The sequence below is a fragment of the Suncus etruscus genome, chromosome 14 (genome assembly GCF_024139225.1).
Source record: "Suncus etruscus isolate mSunEtr1 chromosome 14, mSunEtr1.pri.cur, whole genome shotgun sequence".
Lineage (NCBI taxonomy): Eukaryota > Metazoa > Chordata > Mammalia > Eulipotyphla > Soricidae > Suncus > Suncus etruscus.
The window spans coordinates 62,704,738-62,718,505 of record NC_064861.1 but is presented as its reverse complement, the minus strand read 5'-3'; the positions used below and the strand labels follow the sequence as shown (position 1 = coordinate 62,718,505).

General features: G+C 41.7%; 1 protein-coding gene across 2 annotated transcripts in view; it reads right to left on the bottom strand.

The window, feature by feature from the left end:
• The window catches only part of NFATC3 (nuclear factor of activated T cells 3), a 126,977-nt gene that overhangs the window by 31,565 nt on the left and 81,644 nt on the right, over nt 1-13,768 (bottom strand). For both annotated transcript variants that reach the window (XM_049786337.1, XM_049786338.1), the window contains exons 5-6: nt 11,969-12,141; nt 7,363-7,503 (exon numbers count right to left, since the gene is read on the bottom strand). In XM_049786337.1, the coding sequence (XP_049642294.1) occupies nt 7,363-7,503; nt 11,969-12,141 (314 nt within the window). The remainder of the gene's footprint in view (nt 1-7,362; nt 7,504-11,968; nt 12,142-13,768) is intronic.

The following is a 13,768-nucleotide window of genomic DNA, read 5'->3' as shown; positions in this document are numbered from 1 at the left end:
AGAAGTAATGCCAGTCAGAAAACATCTTAAAAACCTAATGTAAACAATATCAAACATTATTTTCAAAGAAACTCTTTTTCTGGCTTAAGATTTTAAAACAGAATGTGCATCATGGGAAAAAAATGGGTGAAAGACTGGGACCTCACATAAATTTTTTTTTTTTGGTTTGGGCCACACCCGGCGGTGCTCAGGGGTTACTCCTGGCTGACTGCTCAGAAATAGCACCGGGATTCGAACCAACAACCTTTGGTCCTGGACTGGCTGCTTGCAAGGCAAACGCCGCTGTGCTATCTCTCCGGGCCCATTTTTTTTTTTTTTGCGCATAATTCATTTGACCAAGAAATGTTTGAAAACCCTGAGAGCAGCACCCCTACAACTTCAACTCAATGGGTTGAAGTTCAATGGGAAACTCATTCTCTCAGTAACCCATTCAGCTCAGGCCAATATCTGCTACTGGGGAGCTTTTCACATTAAACAAAATCTATCCTTAACAATATCAAATCAGCGATTTTAAGAATTACTCCTTAAAAAAAAAATTACGGGCCCGGAGAGAGAGCACAGCGGCGTTTGCCTTGCAAGCAGCCGATCCAGGACAAAGGTGGTTGGTTCGAATCCCGGTGTCCCATATGGTCCCCCGTGCCTGCCAGGAGCAATTTCTGAGCAGACAGCCAGGAGTGAGCCCTGAGCACAGCCGGGTGTGGCCCAAAAACAAAAACAAAAAATTACTTCTTGCTATCTTCTCCAAATTATGAGTGTTTTTCTGCATTTGTCTTGGTTCTTTTCCTGCTGGTTACCATGATCAGTTCTATGTCACAATTTTATTCTGGTAGCTATTCCTTGAACTCTTCCTCCAGTGAGACCATCTCCCTCCAAATTCACCAGGCCCAGGATGGAAAAGCACAAGTGAGAAAGGACCAGCAATGCAAGTAGTGCTGGGGAGGCTCTTGCCACTTTATGTGGACATGCTGTCATCTCTATTAACAAGATTTGGAGATAGATGAAGCATCCTAACACTTCCATGTTTCTCAGTCTATGTGTCTTACTGCCAAGCTCAAACTCCCATACTTGTACGCTTGAACAGTTGGGTTTTCTCTCCCTCCCTAACCCCAATCATATTACATTAATTTCTTCCTCAAAGACTTTTTTTTGAGCTACACTCAGTTGATGCTCAGGGGTTACTCCTGGCTCTACACTCCGGAATTATTTCTAGCAGTACTTGGGGGACATATATGATGTCAGGAATGAAACCTGGATTGACCACATACCTATTGTACCTACCATCTCTCCAGCCCCAAACTATGTCTATCATTTTCCAGTACAATAAGTAGAAAAGGGCAGGCTAAACAAAATGCTATATCTATTAGGAATTAAGGCTCAGTTCAGGGATGACTTGCTAGGTGTCAATGTTCCATGCATTGTGCCAGGTCATGAAGATAACAGAGAGAGGGGTAGAGAAATGGGATAGCAAGGTGCTTATCAACCTGGGTTCAGTCCCTGGAACACCATATGGTCCCATGAGCACCACCAGGAGTGATCCCTGGTGGTGCAAAGTCAGCAGTAAAAATAGAATATAGTTTGGTGTGGCCTCCAAGCCAAAAAGATAATAAGCTACCTTGCCTTCAGTTTACAAATAAAATATATAACATGTTCATATGATGTGATGGTTATAGTAATCAAGTATAATGCAGATGTTCCAAGAACTCAAGCTCCTTTTTATTTTGAGAGGGGGGTCACACTTGGTGGTGCTCAGGGGTTACTCCTGGCTCTGCAGTCAGAAATTGCTCCTGGCAGGCATGTGAGACTATAAGGGATGCCAGGATTTGAACCACCGTCCATACTGGGTTGGCTGCGTACAAGGCAAACACCCTGCCACTGTGCTATCTCTCCACTCCGGACTCAAGCTCCTTAACTTAGTCTTGGGTAGGGATATGAAAGAGGCTTGGCGCTGGAGAGATAGCATGGAGATAGGGTGTTTGCCTTGCATGCAGAAGGACTGTGATTTGAATCCTGCATCCCATATGGTCCCCCAAGACTGCCAGGAGCGATTTCTGAGCGTAGAGCCAGAAGTAACCCCTGAGCGCTGCCGGAGGTGACCCACCTCCCCCAAAAAAATAAAGAAAGAAAAAAAAGAGGGTAGACTTCCAAAGTTCTTGAACTGGGGCTTAAAAATAAGGTGAAGAGCCAAGAACAAAGTTTGGTGGTTGAGAACTATTCCTTGAATGTGTGGGACCCTGCTTTTGATCCTTGGCACTGCAAAAATATAGATAATAGATGACATACAGATACAGTGATACAAGGAGAAAAGGGCGTCTAGACAGAAGAGATAACATGAACAAAGGAAGATAAGAAACCACCTCTAGGAAGACATACATTTGTGTTGGTAATAAATGTAATCCTCAGATTCTTTTAGAATGGGAACCAATAATGTATCAATACACTTGAAAAGCATGTAAAGAAAAGTCTTGTGAAGTAACAGTACAAAAAGTAGACACATCAGTCTCTGCCTTTAGTGCCTGCCATAGAGCTTCAAAAAAAAATGCTTGTTATCTTCTGAGTGATAAGAGCACTAACAGCATCTCTTGCTCTAATACTTAACCTCTGGTTTCAGATCCTCACACAGATCCCAAATCCTTTGGAATTTCTGGGTGATAGAAGTTATCTTTTATAGTAAGAAAGTGGCTCTTGGGATGTCTGGATTTGAGACTGAACACTACAAACATCAATCCATAATCAGAGGCAGTGGTCCTCAAACTATGGCCCGTGGGCCACATATTATATTTGTATCTGTTTTGTTTCTTCATTGCAAAATAAGATATATGTAGTGTGCATAAGAATTAGTTCATAAGTTTTGTTTTTACTATAGTCAGACCCTCCAATGGTCTGAGGGACAGTGAACTGGCCCCCTGATTAAAAAGTTTGAGGACCCCTGAATTCAGAGGCTTCGAATTTTCAGTTTCAAATCCTTTTCTCCAGAAGGCTGGAAAAAGAATTAATTTGGGGCCCAGATAAAAGTGTATCAGGTAGGGTGTTTGTCTTGCATGTAGTCAACCAGGGTTCCATCCCTGGCAACCCATTTGGTCCCTTGAAACATGATCTCTGAGCACCGTCAGGAGAGGAGATTGAACCCAGGACCCTGGCAAGTAAACTTACTACTAAGTTAAATCCATGGCCCATGATTTCCTTTCTTACAAACAACAAAGTCACAGGCTTAACTGCTGAATTTTGTGAGTGATTCCAACAAACAATCAAATCCAAGAAAAGAACCATGAGCTCTCATTTGGAAACAAGTTGGACAGAAGTTATGAGTAACCTCAAGGCATAATCTTTTTTTTTTTTTTTTGTGGGAGTTTGGACCCATTGGTGCTCAGGAATCACTCTAGGTGAGCTTGTAGGACCATATGGTATACTGGGGATCGAATCCAGGTCAGCTGCATACAAGGCAAACACCCTATCCGCTCTGCTATTGCTCCAGTACTCAAGGCCTATTCTTTTAATTGGAATCTGAAAAGGTTACAGTGAAGAGGTAAAAGTTGTAATTTGTGGGACTTAATGTCAGAATTTAGCTGGGGATTCCTATCTGTTATAATGGAACTGCTTCATGCAGAGAAAAACCATACATCTGGTGTCAGAAGTACTTGTGAGTGCAGTGTTACTCTGAGAGTACAGAAGAAACACAGGGGTGTCTTTTTCTACCCATCAGGAGAAATACAAATCATCAAAATTTAAAGGTGGGAGAAATATTACAGAAGGTAAGATGTTTGATCTACATGCAGTAAACCCTGGTTCAAATCCCCAGCATCGAATCTGGTCTCTCAATTACCGTCAGAGATGACAAAGAACACAGACAGGTGTAAGCCCTGACCAGAGGTAGGTGTGGCCCAAATACAACAACAAAGGAATAAGTCCTGAGAAACAGCAGAAATGGCTCAATGACAATAATAACAACCGTGAAGCCAGAGCAATAGCAAAGTGGCTAGGGCGTTTGCCTTGCATGTGGCCAACTTGGGTTTGATCTCTGGCATCCCGTAAGGTCCCCTGAGCCTACCAGGAGTTATTCCGGAGTGCAGGGCCATGAATAATGCCTGAGCTGCTACTGGGTGTTGTCCAAACACTCATGCAAAAAAGATTAGTAACAATAACCCCCCCAAAACTTGCTAGGGCCATGTATTACCAGGGATCAGACTTGAGACTCCTGTATGTACAGCATACACTTTAGTTCTCTAAACTATTTCTCTTGTCCATCATTTTATGCTTCCTCTCAACTTTTGGCCCCTGAGCACTGTAGAGAGCATACAATTGGGAGAAGCTTTCCAAGTACAGCTAGGTATGGTCACCAAATCAAAACCAACAAACAAAAATAATTAGAAAGCAAGAGCCAAGGATTAGAAATAAATGGTAGATACATGCTTAGGATCTTGAGTTTAATCCCTGGCACCAGAGGCCCTGCCACCCATTGACACTTATAGTGGCTCCTGAATATTGCTGAGTATATTGCAGGATTGATTCAGCAGGGGGATTCATTTGAGATTGCAGAGGTAAATATCCTATTTTTGGGGTCAAAGAGAAAGTTAAAAGGGCTAGAATACATGCTTTTCTTATAGGAGCTCCCAAGTTCAATACCCAGTTGCATAGTCCTGAGATCCTCTAGGAATGACCCTGGGGCTAGGAGGGCCTAAAAACAAAAACAAAAGCAAGCAAAAAACCTACAAGAACAAATTGCTGTACATAGGTAAAGGTCCCATTGTTAAAAACTGGGTAGTATATGCTAATTATTCATAAAATTCTACATTTTTAATAAATTAAAAACTAAGAGGGGGCCGGACAGATGGCATGGAGGTAGAGCATTTGCCTTGCATGCAGAAGGACGATGGTTTGAATCCTGACATCCCATATGGTCCCCTGAGCCTGCCAGGAGCGATTTCTGAGTGCATAGCCAGGAGTAACCCCTGAGCACTGCCGGGTGTGCTCCCTCAAAAAACAAACAACCCCCCCCCAAAAAAAAAGACTAAGAGGAAAGAAAGGGATGGAGAGATAGCATGGAGGTAGGGCATTTGTTCTGCATGCAGAAGGACGGTGGTTCGAATCCTAGCATCTCATATGGTCCCACGAGCCTGCCAGGAGCGATTTCTGAGCATAGTCAGGAGTAACCCGAGTGCTGCCAGGTGTGACCCAAAAACAAAAAACAAAACAAATAAATAAAATAAAAACTAAGAGGAAAAGATTATTTTTGTTTTGTTCTTTTGGCTACATCTGGAATTACTCAGGGCTTATTACTGGTTTTGTGTTTAGGGATCACTAATGGCTGAGCTGGGGAACTATATGTAGTAGAGGAAAAACCTGGATCAAATGCATGCAAGCCTTATGACTGTATCACTCCGACCCAAGAAGGGGAGTATCTGGCGGGAAAATTCTTTATATATACTAATTTTAAAAGCTAATTCAAGGGGCCAAAAAGATATCATGGAGGTAAAGCATTTGCCTTGCATGCAGGAGGACAGTGGTTCGAATCCTGGCATCCCATGTGGTCCCCCAAGCCTACCAGGAGTGATTTCTGAGAGTAGAGCCAGGAGCAACCCCTGAGCGCTGCCGGGTGTGACACAAAAACAAAAACAAAAAAAACCCTAATTCAAACACCCATTACATACAGATTCCTCAAATTCACTAAAAATCAATTACACAAAAAATTTACCCTCATGAAGTATACATATCTAGTTCTTCAATGTATTGACAGAATTATACATCCACCACCAGTATAGAATTCTGGAAATCCCATACCCATTAGCACTTAATATAACAGGTATCATCCCACTGACACTTTTTCTCCTTCCAATGCCTGTATTATTCATCTTTCTGTCTCTATGAAATGCTTACCCTGACCATTTCCTGTTGGTTTCTTTTACTTACCACAGTATTTTCAAGGTGTTGGTCCCACATTTTATTCATTCATAGCCAAATAATAAATCATTGTATGACTATATCACATTATGTATATTCATTTATTAGTGGATAAGCATTTGGGTTGCGCCCAATTTTAAGTTATTATGAATAATGCTGTTATAAACATTTATGTCCACATTTCTGTGCAGCATGTTTTCAATTCTTCTGAGCACATATGTAGTAGGGGTTAAATAGCGGACTCTTCTTTTGACATTTATTTTTGGTTTATACCCAACAAAGCTTAGGGGTTTATGCCTAGCTCTGAACTCAGGTATTACTCCTGGTGGGGCTCAAGAGACCAGATTGGATGTTGGGAATTGAACCTGGGCCTGCCACATGCAAGGAAAGTGCCCTATCCACTGTACTTTCTCTCTGGCCCCACTTTTTGACAGTCCTTTTTTTGGGGGGGTTTTAGGGCCACACCTGGTGACGCTCAGGGGTTACTTCTGCCTATGCGCTCAGAAATTGCTCCTGGCTTGGGAGACCATATGGGACACTGGGGGAGAGAACTGCGGTCCGTCCAAGGCTAGAGCATCAGACGCCTTACCGCTTGCACACTGCTCTAGCCCCTTTTCTTTTCTTTTTCTTTTCCTTTTTTTTTTTTTTTTTTGGTTTTTGGGCCACACCCGTTTGATGCTCAGGGGTTACCCCTGGCTATGCGCTCAGAAGTCGCTCCTGGCTTGGGAGGACCATATGGGACGCCGGGGAATCGAACCGCAGTCCGTCCTACAATAGCGCTTGCAAGGCAGACACCTTACCTCTAGCGCCACCTCCCCGGCCCTCTAGCCCCTTTTCTTTTCTTTTTTTTCCCCTCTGGTTTCTGAGTCATACCTGGCAGCGCTCAGGAGCTACTTCTGGCTCTATGCTCAGAAATTGACTCCGGCAGGCTCGGGGGACCATAAGGGATGCCGCACAGTCCTTCTGCATACAATAGCAAAAGTCTTAATAAGAACATTTATATGGGGGCCGGAGAGATAGCATGGAAGTAGGGTGTTTGCCTTGCATGCAGAAGGACAGTGGTTCGAATCTCAGCATCTCATATAGTCCCCCGAGCCTGCCAGGTGTGACCCCCCCCAAAAAAAAAAAAACAAAAAAAAAAAAAAACATTTATATGAGGACTGGATAGAGTATGAGTAAGGTGCTTGCCTAGCATGTGCCTGGCCTGAGTATGACACTCATCACTCCAATATGGTCCTCCAAATCTCACCAGGAATAACCTCTGAGCACTGTTGGGTGGTGACTCAAAAACAAAACAAAAAAAATATTTACATGAAAATTTAATAAATAGTTGGCTTATAATAAAACCTGCATGAGTGATGTTGGTAACCTTAGAAAAACTATTTTGTAATCAATATCAGTGAAACATCCAAAAAATTATTCCTTTAGTTTCAGGTCAATCAATCATCTCAAATCTCTATTATTTACCTTGTCCTTTTTCAAGAAAAATAATTTTAGATTCTGGAAGAAAATTAGATCCCGTCACAATCATTTCATGACCTCCATTTACAGAACAGCTGTTGATACTGTACTTCTCAATATGAGGAAGTTCCTGAGCAGACCGCTGGGCTGTTTATTTTTAAAAGTCAAGGGAAAGAAAAACAACAAAATTTTAATTTACAACTTTCAGTACAGAAATTAAAATCACAAGCTATAAAATGAAGATTACAAAACCCAGACATTTAAAATTCAGGATAACAATAAAAACATCCACAAAAATAAGTAAGTTGGGCCAGACAGAAGCTCAATTAGTTGAGCATACATAAAATATAATCTGTACAGGTGAGGCCTGGGTGTGATTCCTGCAATACATGGTCCCCTGAAGACAACTGAAACATAGAGCCAAGAAATACTCCCTGAGCACTACCAGGCATAAAATTAATTCAAATACTATGTGTCAGCCTGATGATGCTTGGGGTAACAAAGGTTATACTCAGAATTGCTTGGTAGACCAATAAGTGCTGAGAAACAAACTCAGAGCCTCCAAATGCAATCTGTGCCTCAGCCCTTTGAGATGTATCTTTAACATTCAAATGTAAGGTATTTATAGTGGAAACTCGTTGAAAGCAATAGCAAAAATAAGCTAAAAATTACTAAAAGAGAGGTTGAAGTTAGTGTGAAGAGTTCTCAGTAAACAGAATTGAGCTGCCATATAAGCTAGCAATTCCACTTTGGGTATCTATCCTCAAGGATACAAAAACATTTATTTAAAAGGAAATATGTACACCATTATTCATTGGAGCACTTAATACAACAACTAAGATGCAGAATCAATGGATGAGTTATGAAGATGTGGTATCTATATACAATGAAATACTATGTAGTTGCAAGAAATAAGGATTTTGCTGAATGGAATTGAAAATATGTTGAAGTAAGCCTGAAGAAGGATAAAGGATGATCTCACTTGTGGTATATAAAATATGTTAATGAGGGAATGCAATAAGGGGGAATGCTTAGATCATCTTTGACTCCAAGTTACAGGGAGGAAAACAGAGTAGAAAAGAAATCAAGAACAGAAGGAAAAAAACGAGAAAAGGAAGTACTGAGGGAAAAGGGACCTCAGGTATACTGGTAGTAGGCATAGCTACGATCACGAAAAAACTACAAAACTACAGTCACCAAACTTTAAAATAATAAAATAAATAAAATAAAATGTGCCTGACAAGGGGGCAAGGGGAGAAATGGGGTGGAGCGGAAAGGAAACTTGGTGGAAGAAACATGGGTGAAATAAGTTACCACTGGTGGTAGGGTTGAAGCTAGAACATTTTATGTCTAAAACTCATCAATAACTTTGAAAATCATGGTTCTTTAAATAAATTTTGTTGTTGTTTTATTTGGGGCCCCACACCCAGTCAGTGGTGCTCAGGGGTTACTCCTGGTTCTGTGCTCAGGAAATCACTCCAGGAGGACTCAGGGGACCATATGAGATGCAGGAGATCAAACCCAGGCTGGCTGCATGCAAGGCAAATGCCCTCCCTGCTGTACTATGGCTCTGGCCACCTAAATAAATTTTAATTTAAAAAAGGGGGGGTGCTGAGAGATACCATGGAGGTAGGGCATTTGCCTTGCATACAGAAGGATGCTCGTTTGAATCCCAACATCCCATATGGTCTCCTGCGCCTGCCAAGAGCAATTTCTGAGTGTAGAGCCAGGAGTAACCCCTGAGTGTTGCTGGGTGTGACCCAAAAACAAAAACAAAAAAAAAAAAAAAAGAAGAAAAAAAGGGGGGGCTGCAGAGAGATAGCACAGTGGCAGGGCATTTGCTTTGTACTTCGTCAGAACTTGGACAGAACTGGGTTCGATTCCTGACATCCCATATGGTCCCCCGAGCCTGCCAGGAGTGATTTCTGAGCACAGAGCCAAGAGTAAACCCTGAGCACTGCTAGGTGTGGTCCAAAAAGCCAAAAAAATTAAAAAATTTAAAAAAGGAGGGGGGCCGGGCGGTGGCGCAAGAGGTAAGGTGCCTACCTTGCCTGCACTAGCCTTGGACGGACCACAGTTCGATCCCCCGGCGTCCCATATGGTCTCCCAAGCCAGGAGCATAGCCACAGGAGTAACCCCTGAGCGTTACCGGGTGTGGCCCAAAAACCAATAAATAAATAAATAAATAAATAAATAAATAAATAAATAAATAAATAAAGGAGGGGAAGGTCCCAAGAGATAACTCCATAGCTTTGCATGTGGGAGCCCCAGATTTGATTTCTAGCACTGTGTGGTCTTCTGATTCAGAAGCACTGCCAAATGAGAATCGAAAGAAAAAATACTTGGGGGCCAGAGCAATAGCACAGCAGTAGTGCAATTTGCCTTCATGTGGCCCACATGAAACAGACCCGGGTTGGATCCCCAACATCCCATATGGTCCCCCAAGCCTGCCAGGAGCAAATTATAAGCACAGAGCCAGGAGTCACTTCAACACCCACCCCCCAATAAACACTAACATTTTATGCAAATAAGATAAAATACATCAGAAGGGCCCGAGCAATAGTATAGCAGATAGAGCACTTGCCATTATGAGGCTGACCTAGGTTCAATCTCTGGCATCATTAGTGGTCTCCTAGCAACAGCGGGAGTTAATTTCTGAAAGGAGCTAGGTATAACCCACGTGTGTAGCTCCAAAACAAAATACAAACTAATTAAAGCTTCATCAGCAAGTCCAACTAAAAGGTCAGGAGTAGGGACTGGAGTGCTTGCCTCTGCATGCAGTATTCAGGTTTCTTTTGGGGCCATACCTGGCAATGCTGAGGTATGGTCCAAAGAACTACTCCAATTCAGCAAGGAGGCATAGAAAGACAATATAGTAGCTGTGATACCAAACTAAGAATGGATATGCTTAACAAAAATAAGTTGGTATAATGGCAAAAGTAATAAGAAACTATATATTCTAGGCACAGTTCTGTCATTAAAATGCAAATAACTTTTTTGATTGAGGATGAGTACTTCAGAGACTTTATCTCAGTTTTCCTCATCACAAAACTCAGGTATGGAATTAGAACATCTCTACATCTGTGCCTTAAAAAGCACAGACAAGAATGCAAATCAGCAATGCTTTCCTAGTATGTTGGGCCTTGATTCAATAACAGACATCCAAAAATTTATTAAATAAAATAAAAATAAGGAAAAGACATTTAGGGGCCGGATCAGTGGCGCAAGCCTTGCATGCGCTAACCTAGGACGAACCATGATTCGATCCCCCAGTGTCCCATATGGTCTCCCAAGGCAGGAGCGATTTCTGAGTGCATAGCCAGGAGTAACCCCTGAGCATCACCAGGTGTGGCCCAAAAAGAAAACAAACAAATAAAAAACCATCTAGACATTAGCCTTAATATTTTATTCCTACCCAGCTAGCCTTCAGAGGTCCAACGTTTTCCAGGCTTAAGTAGATTTTATGATCCTTTCTTATTTATCGTCTTTGCAAATCAGAAGGATTTAAAGCATTAATTTCCTCAATTTAATGTTGTGAATAAATATATGGTCAAGATAATAAAGTTTTTTGAGTCCTTATTTAGTTAAGGAATCAGCTCACAGAGACAGGCATTTCAAACACAATGAAACAACGTGGACCAAGACATATCAGAATCAAAGCTTTAGGAGGCACAATGGGTAAAGCACTTGCCTTACACGCAGCCACACTTGAGTTCAAGCCCCAGAATTGAATGGTCCAGCTGCGTCCACTAGGAGTGATTCCTTAGTTTAGAGCCAGGAACAACCTCTAAGCACCTCTGGATGTGATCCCACTAACCCATCTCCCCCCAAAGAATCAGTTTCAAAAACTAAGCATCAAGTCTACCTTATTCATTAATAAACAAGAAAATTAATGTCTTGGATTGGACGATCTAGCTTGCCTGGAGCCTAGAGTTGGTCTTATGCCAGGAAACTTCAGGGGTCAGGTCTCTTTGTATTTAGGCCAAGGTTATTCCTTTCCATGGCCCTCATATTTTGGTGGGCCTATGCAAACAACAATTGCCATTCTAACACCATTTTTACTGTGCTCCTTTGACTCTAATCCTTTTATGGGTGATTGTCCTTCTACTGTAACTTTACCTTGTCCTCTTTCTTTGCATCTTTGTTCTCATAATTAAAAATAAAAAAATTAAAAAAAATAAACAAGAAAATTGAGAAAATTTTCAATAGTTAAACAGCAATTGCGAGGTCAAATTATAATAAAAACCCATTTTCTAACAAAAGCTAGTGCTCTTCTCATCTACAAATGCAGGGGGTGCAGAGGTAGTAATAAAGTAGGCTGTTAGCTGTGCACATACCAACATGGATTTAATCCCATCATCTCATATGGTTCTTGAGCCCACCGGAAGTGATCCCTGAGTACAGAGCCAGGAGTAAGCCCTGTGTAACATGGGTGTGTATCCCCCAAGTCTCCCCTACAAATACAACAGCTACACATACAACTTCTTCCATATAAAAAAATCCCCAGCTATCTAGAGTTTGTGTTCAGTTTACACTTATGACCCAAATATTTTATTATAAGCAACACAAAACTGATCTATTACAAACACAATTTTAGAACAGGTTCACTTACAGCATTCAACAGGTATAGAAGCTGTCTGTAGAGAAAGAACTTTTCCATTTGGCTGTGGGATATGTACACGAAACACAAGTCGTACTCTAGTATTCTTTCTGCCAATATCAGTTTCTCCTTTTCGAAGTTCTATATCTGAATTGCGGAGTTTCAAAATACCTGCACAATCAATACTTGAGGGAAAAAACATAAGAATTTTATTTATTTATTTTGCTTTTAGGGCCACACCCTGTGACACTCAGAAATCACTCTGACTTGGGGGAACATATGGGACACTGGGGATCGAACCGAGGTCCATCCTGGGTCAGCTGCATGCAAGGCATGCGCCCTACCACTGTGCTACCACTCTGGCCCAAGATTTTATTTCTTATTGATAATCAGTGTTTTTTTTTTTTGGGGGGGTCACACACACATCACTCAGGGGTGACTCCTGGCAGGCTCAGGGGGGGGGGGCGGGATGGGACCATATGGGATGCCTGGATTCGAACCAATGACATGTCTTACCTCCGTGTTATCTCTCCAGCCCCAATAATCAATGATTTTAAAGAACTCAGCAAAATAGCTACTTTTTATTTGGCAGGGAAATACTGTACCTATCTATAAATAGGTCAAGGAGCCAGAGTGATACAACAGCGGGGGAGGGCGTTTGCCTTGTATTCGGCCAACCCGGGTTCGATCCCTAGCATCCTATATGGTCCCCTGAGCACTGCCAGGAATAAAGCCTGAGTGCAGAACTAGGATGAACCCTGAGCATCTCCAGGTGTGGCCCCAAAACCAAACTACCAAACAATCAAATAATAATAATAATAAAAACTAAAGATAGGTCAAAAATATAAAGTATACAGTACACTGTCTGCAAAGATGGTTGTCAGTAACTCCTCTATATGCTACTTTTCATGTTTAGAGTACCTATGTCAATACTGCTTGGAAAATAGAATTTGGCCAAGTTAACACTGAATAAATAATGAATCTAGCATTTAACTCTGGTAACTTCCATTTTAGTTCTTTTAGAGTCTAAGCCACCCACCACAAAGTTCAATTAAAATGATGAAAATAGGGCCTGGAGAGATAGCACAGCGGCGTTTGCCTTGCAAGCAGCCGATCCAGGACCAAAGGTGGTTGGTTCGAATCCTGGTGTCCCATATGGTCCCCCGTGCCTGCCAAGAGCTATTTCTGAGCAGACAGCCAGGAGTAACCCCTGAGCACCGCCGGGTGTGGCCCAAAAAACAAAAAAAAAAAAAAAAGAAAAAAAAAGATGGAAATAAAGGCACAGACTTGTTTGCAATTACTTCGGTCAATTTAAAAGTCCTAATCCCACTGAGCTCCCATCTGCATTTAGGTGTGATTTGTATTTAGAAGTGATTCAAAGTAAATACTACATAAGTGAACCAGAACCAGCTAAGTCCAGTCAAATCAAAGAAAAATTTAAAAACAAACAAAAAACGATCAATTAGGTCAGGCATATTGTTTAGTGGCAGAACACTATCCTTGCATGTATGAGGCCCTGAACTGAATCCCTTAAAATGTTACAGACCACCTAGAACACTTCTAGGTGTAGCTCTAGTAGCCCAGGTATTAAATCATCAGGCCTATACATCTTAGAACTACTGGGATAATATGGTGATGGTGATGGTGGTTGCGACGGCGGCAGTGGTAGTAGTAGGCATTCCTTAAAAAAAAAATCTTTATTTGGGATTTGATGGTATATCTGGTGGTGGTCTGGAGTGACTACTAAAAATATTCAGGGGACCATATTCAGTGCTGGAGATTGAAATAGGTTCAGTTAAAATGCAAAGTAAG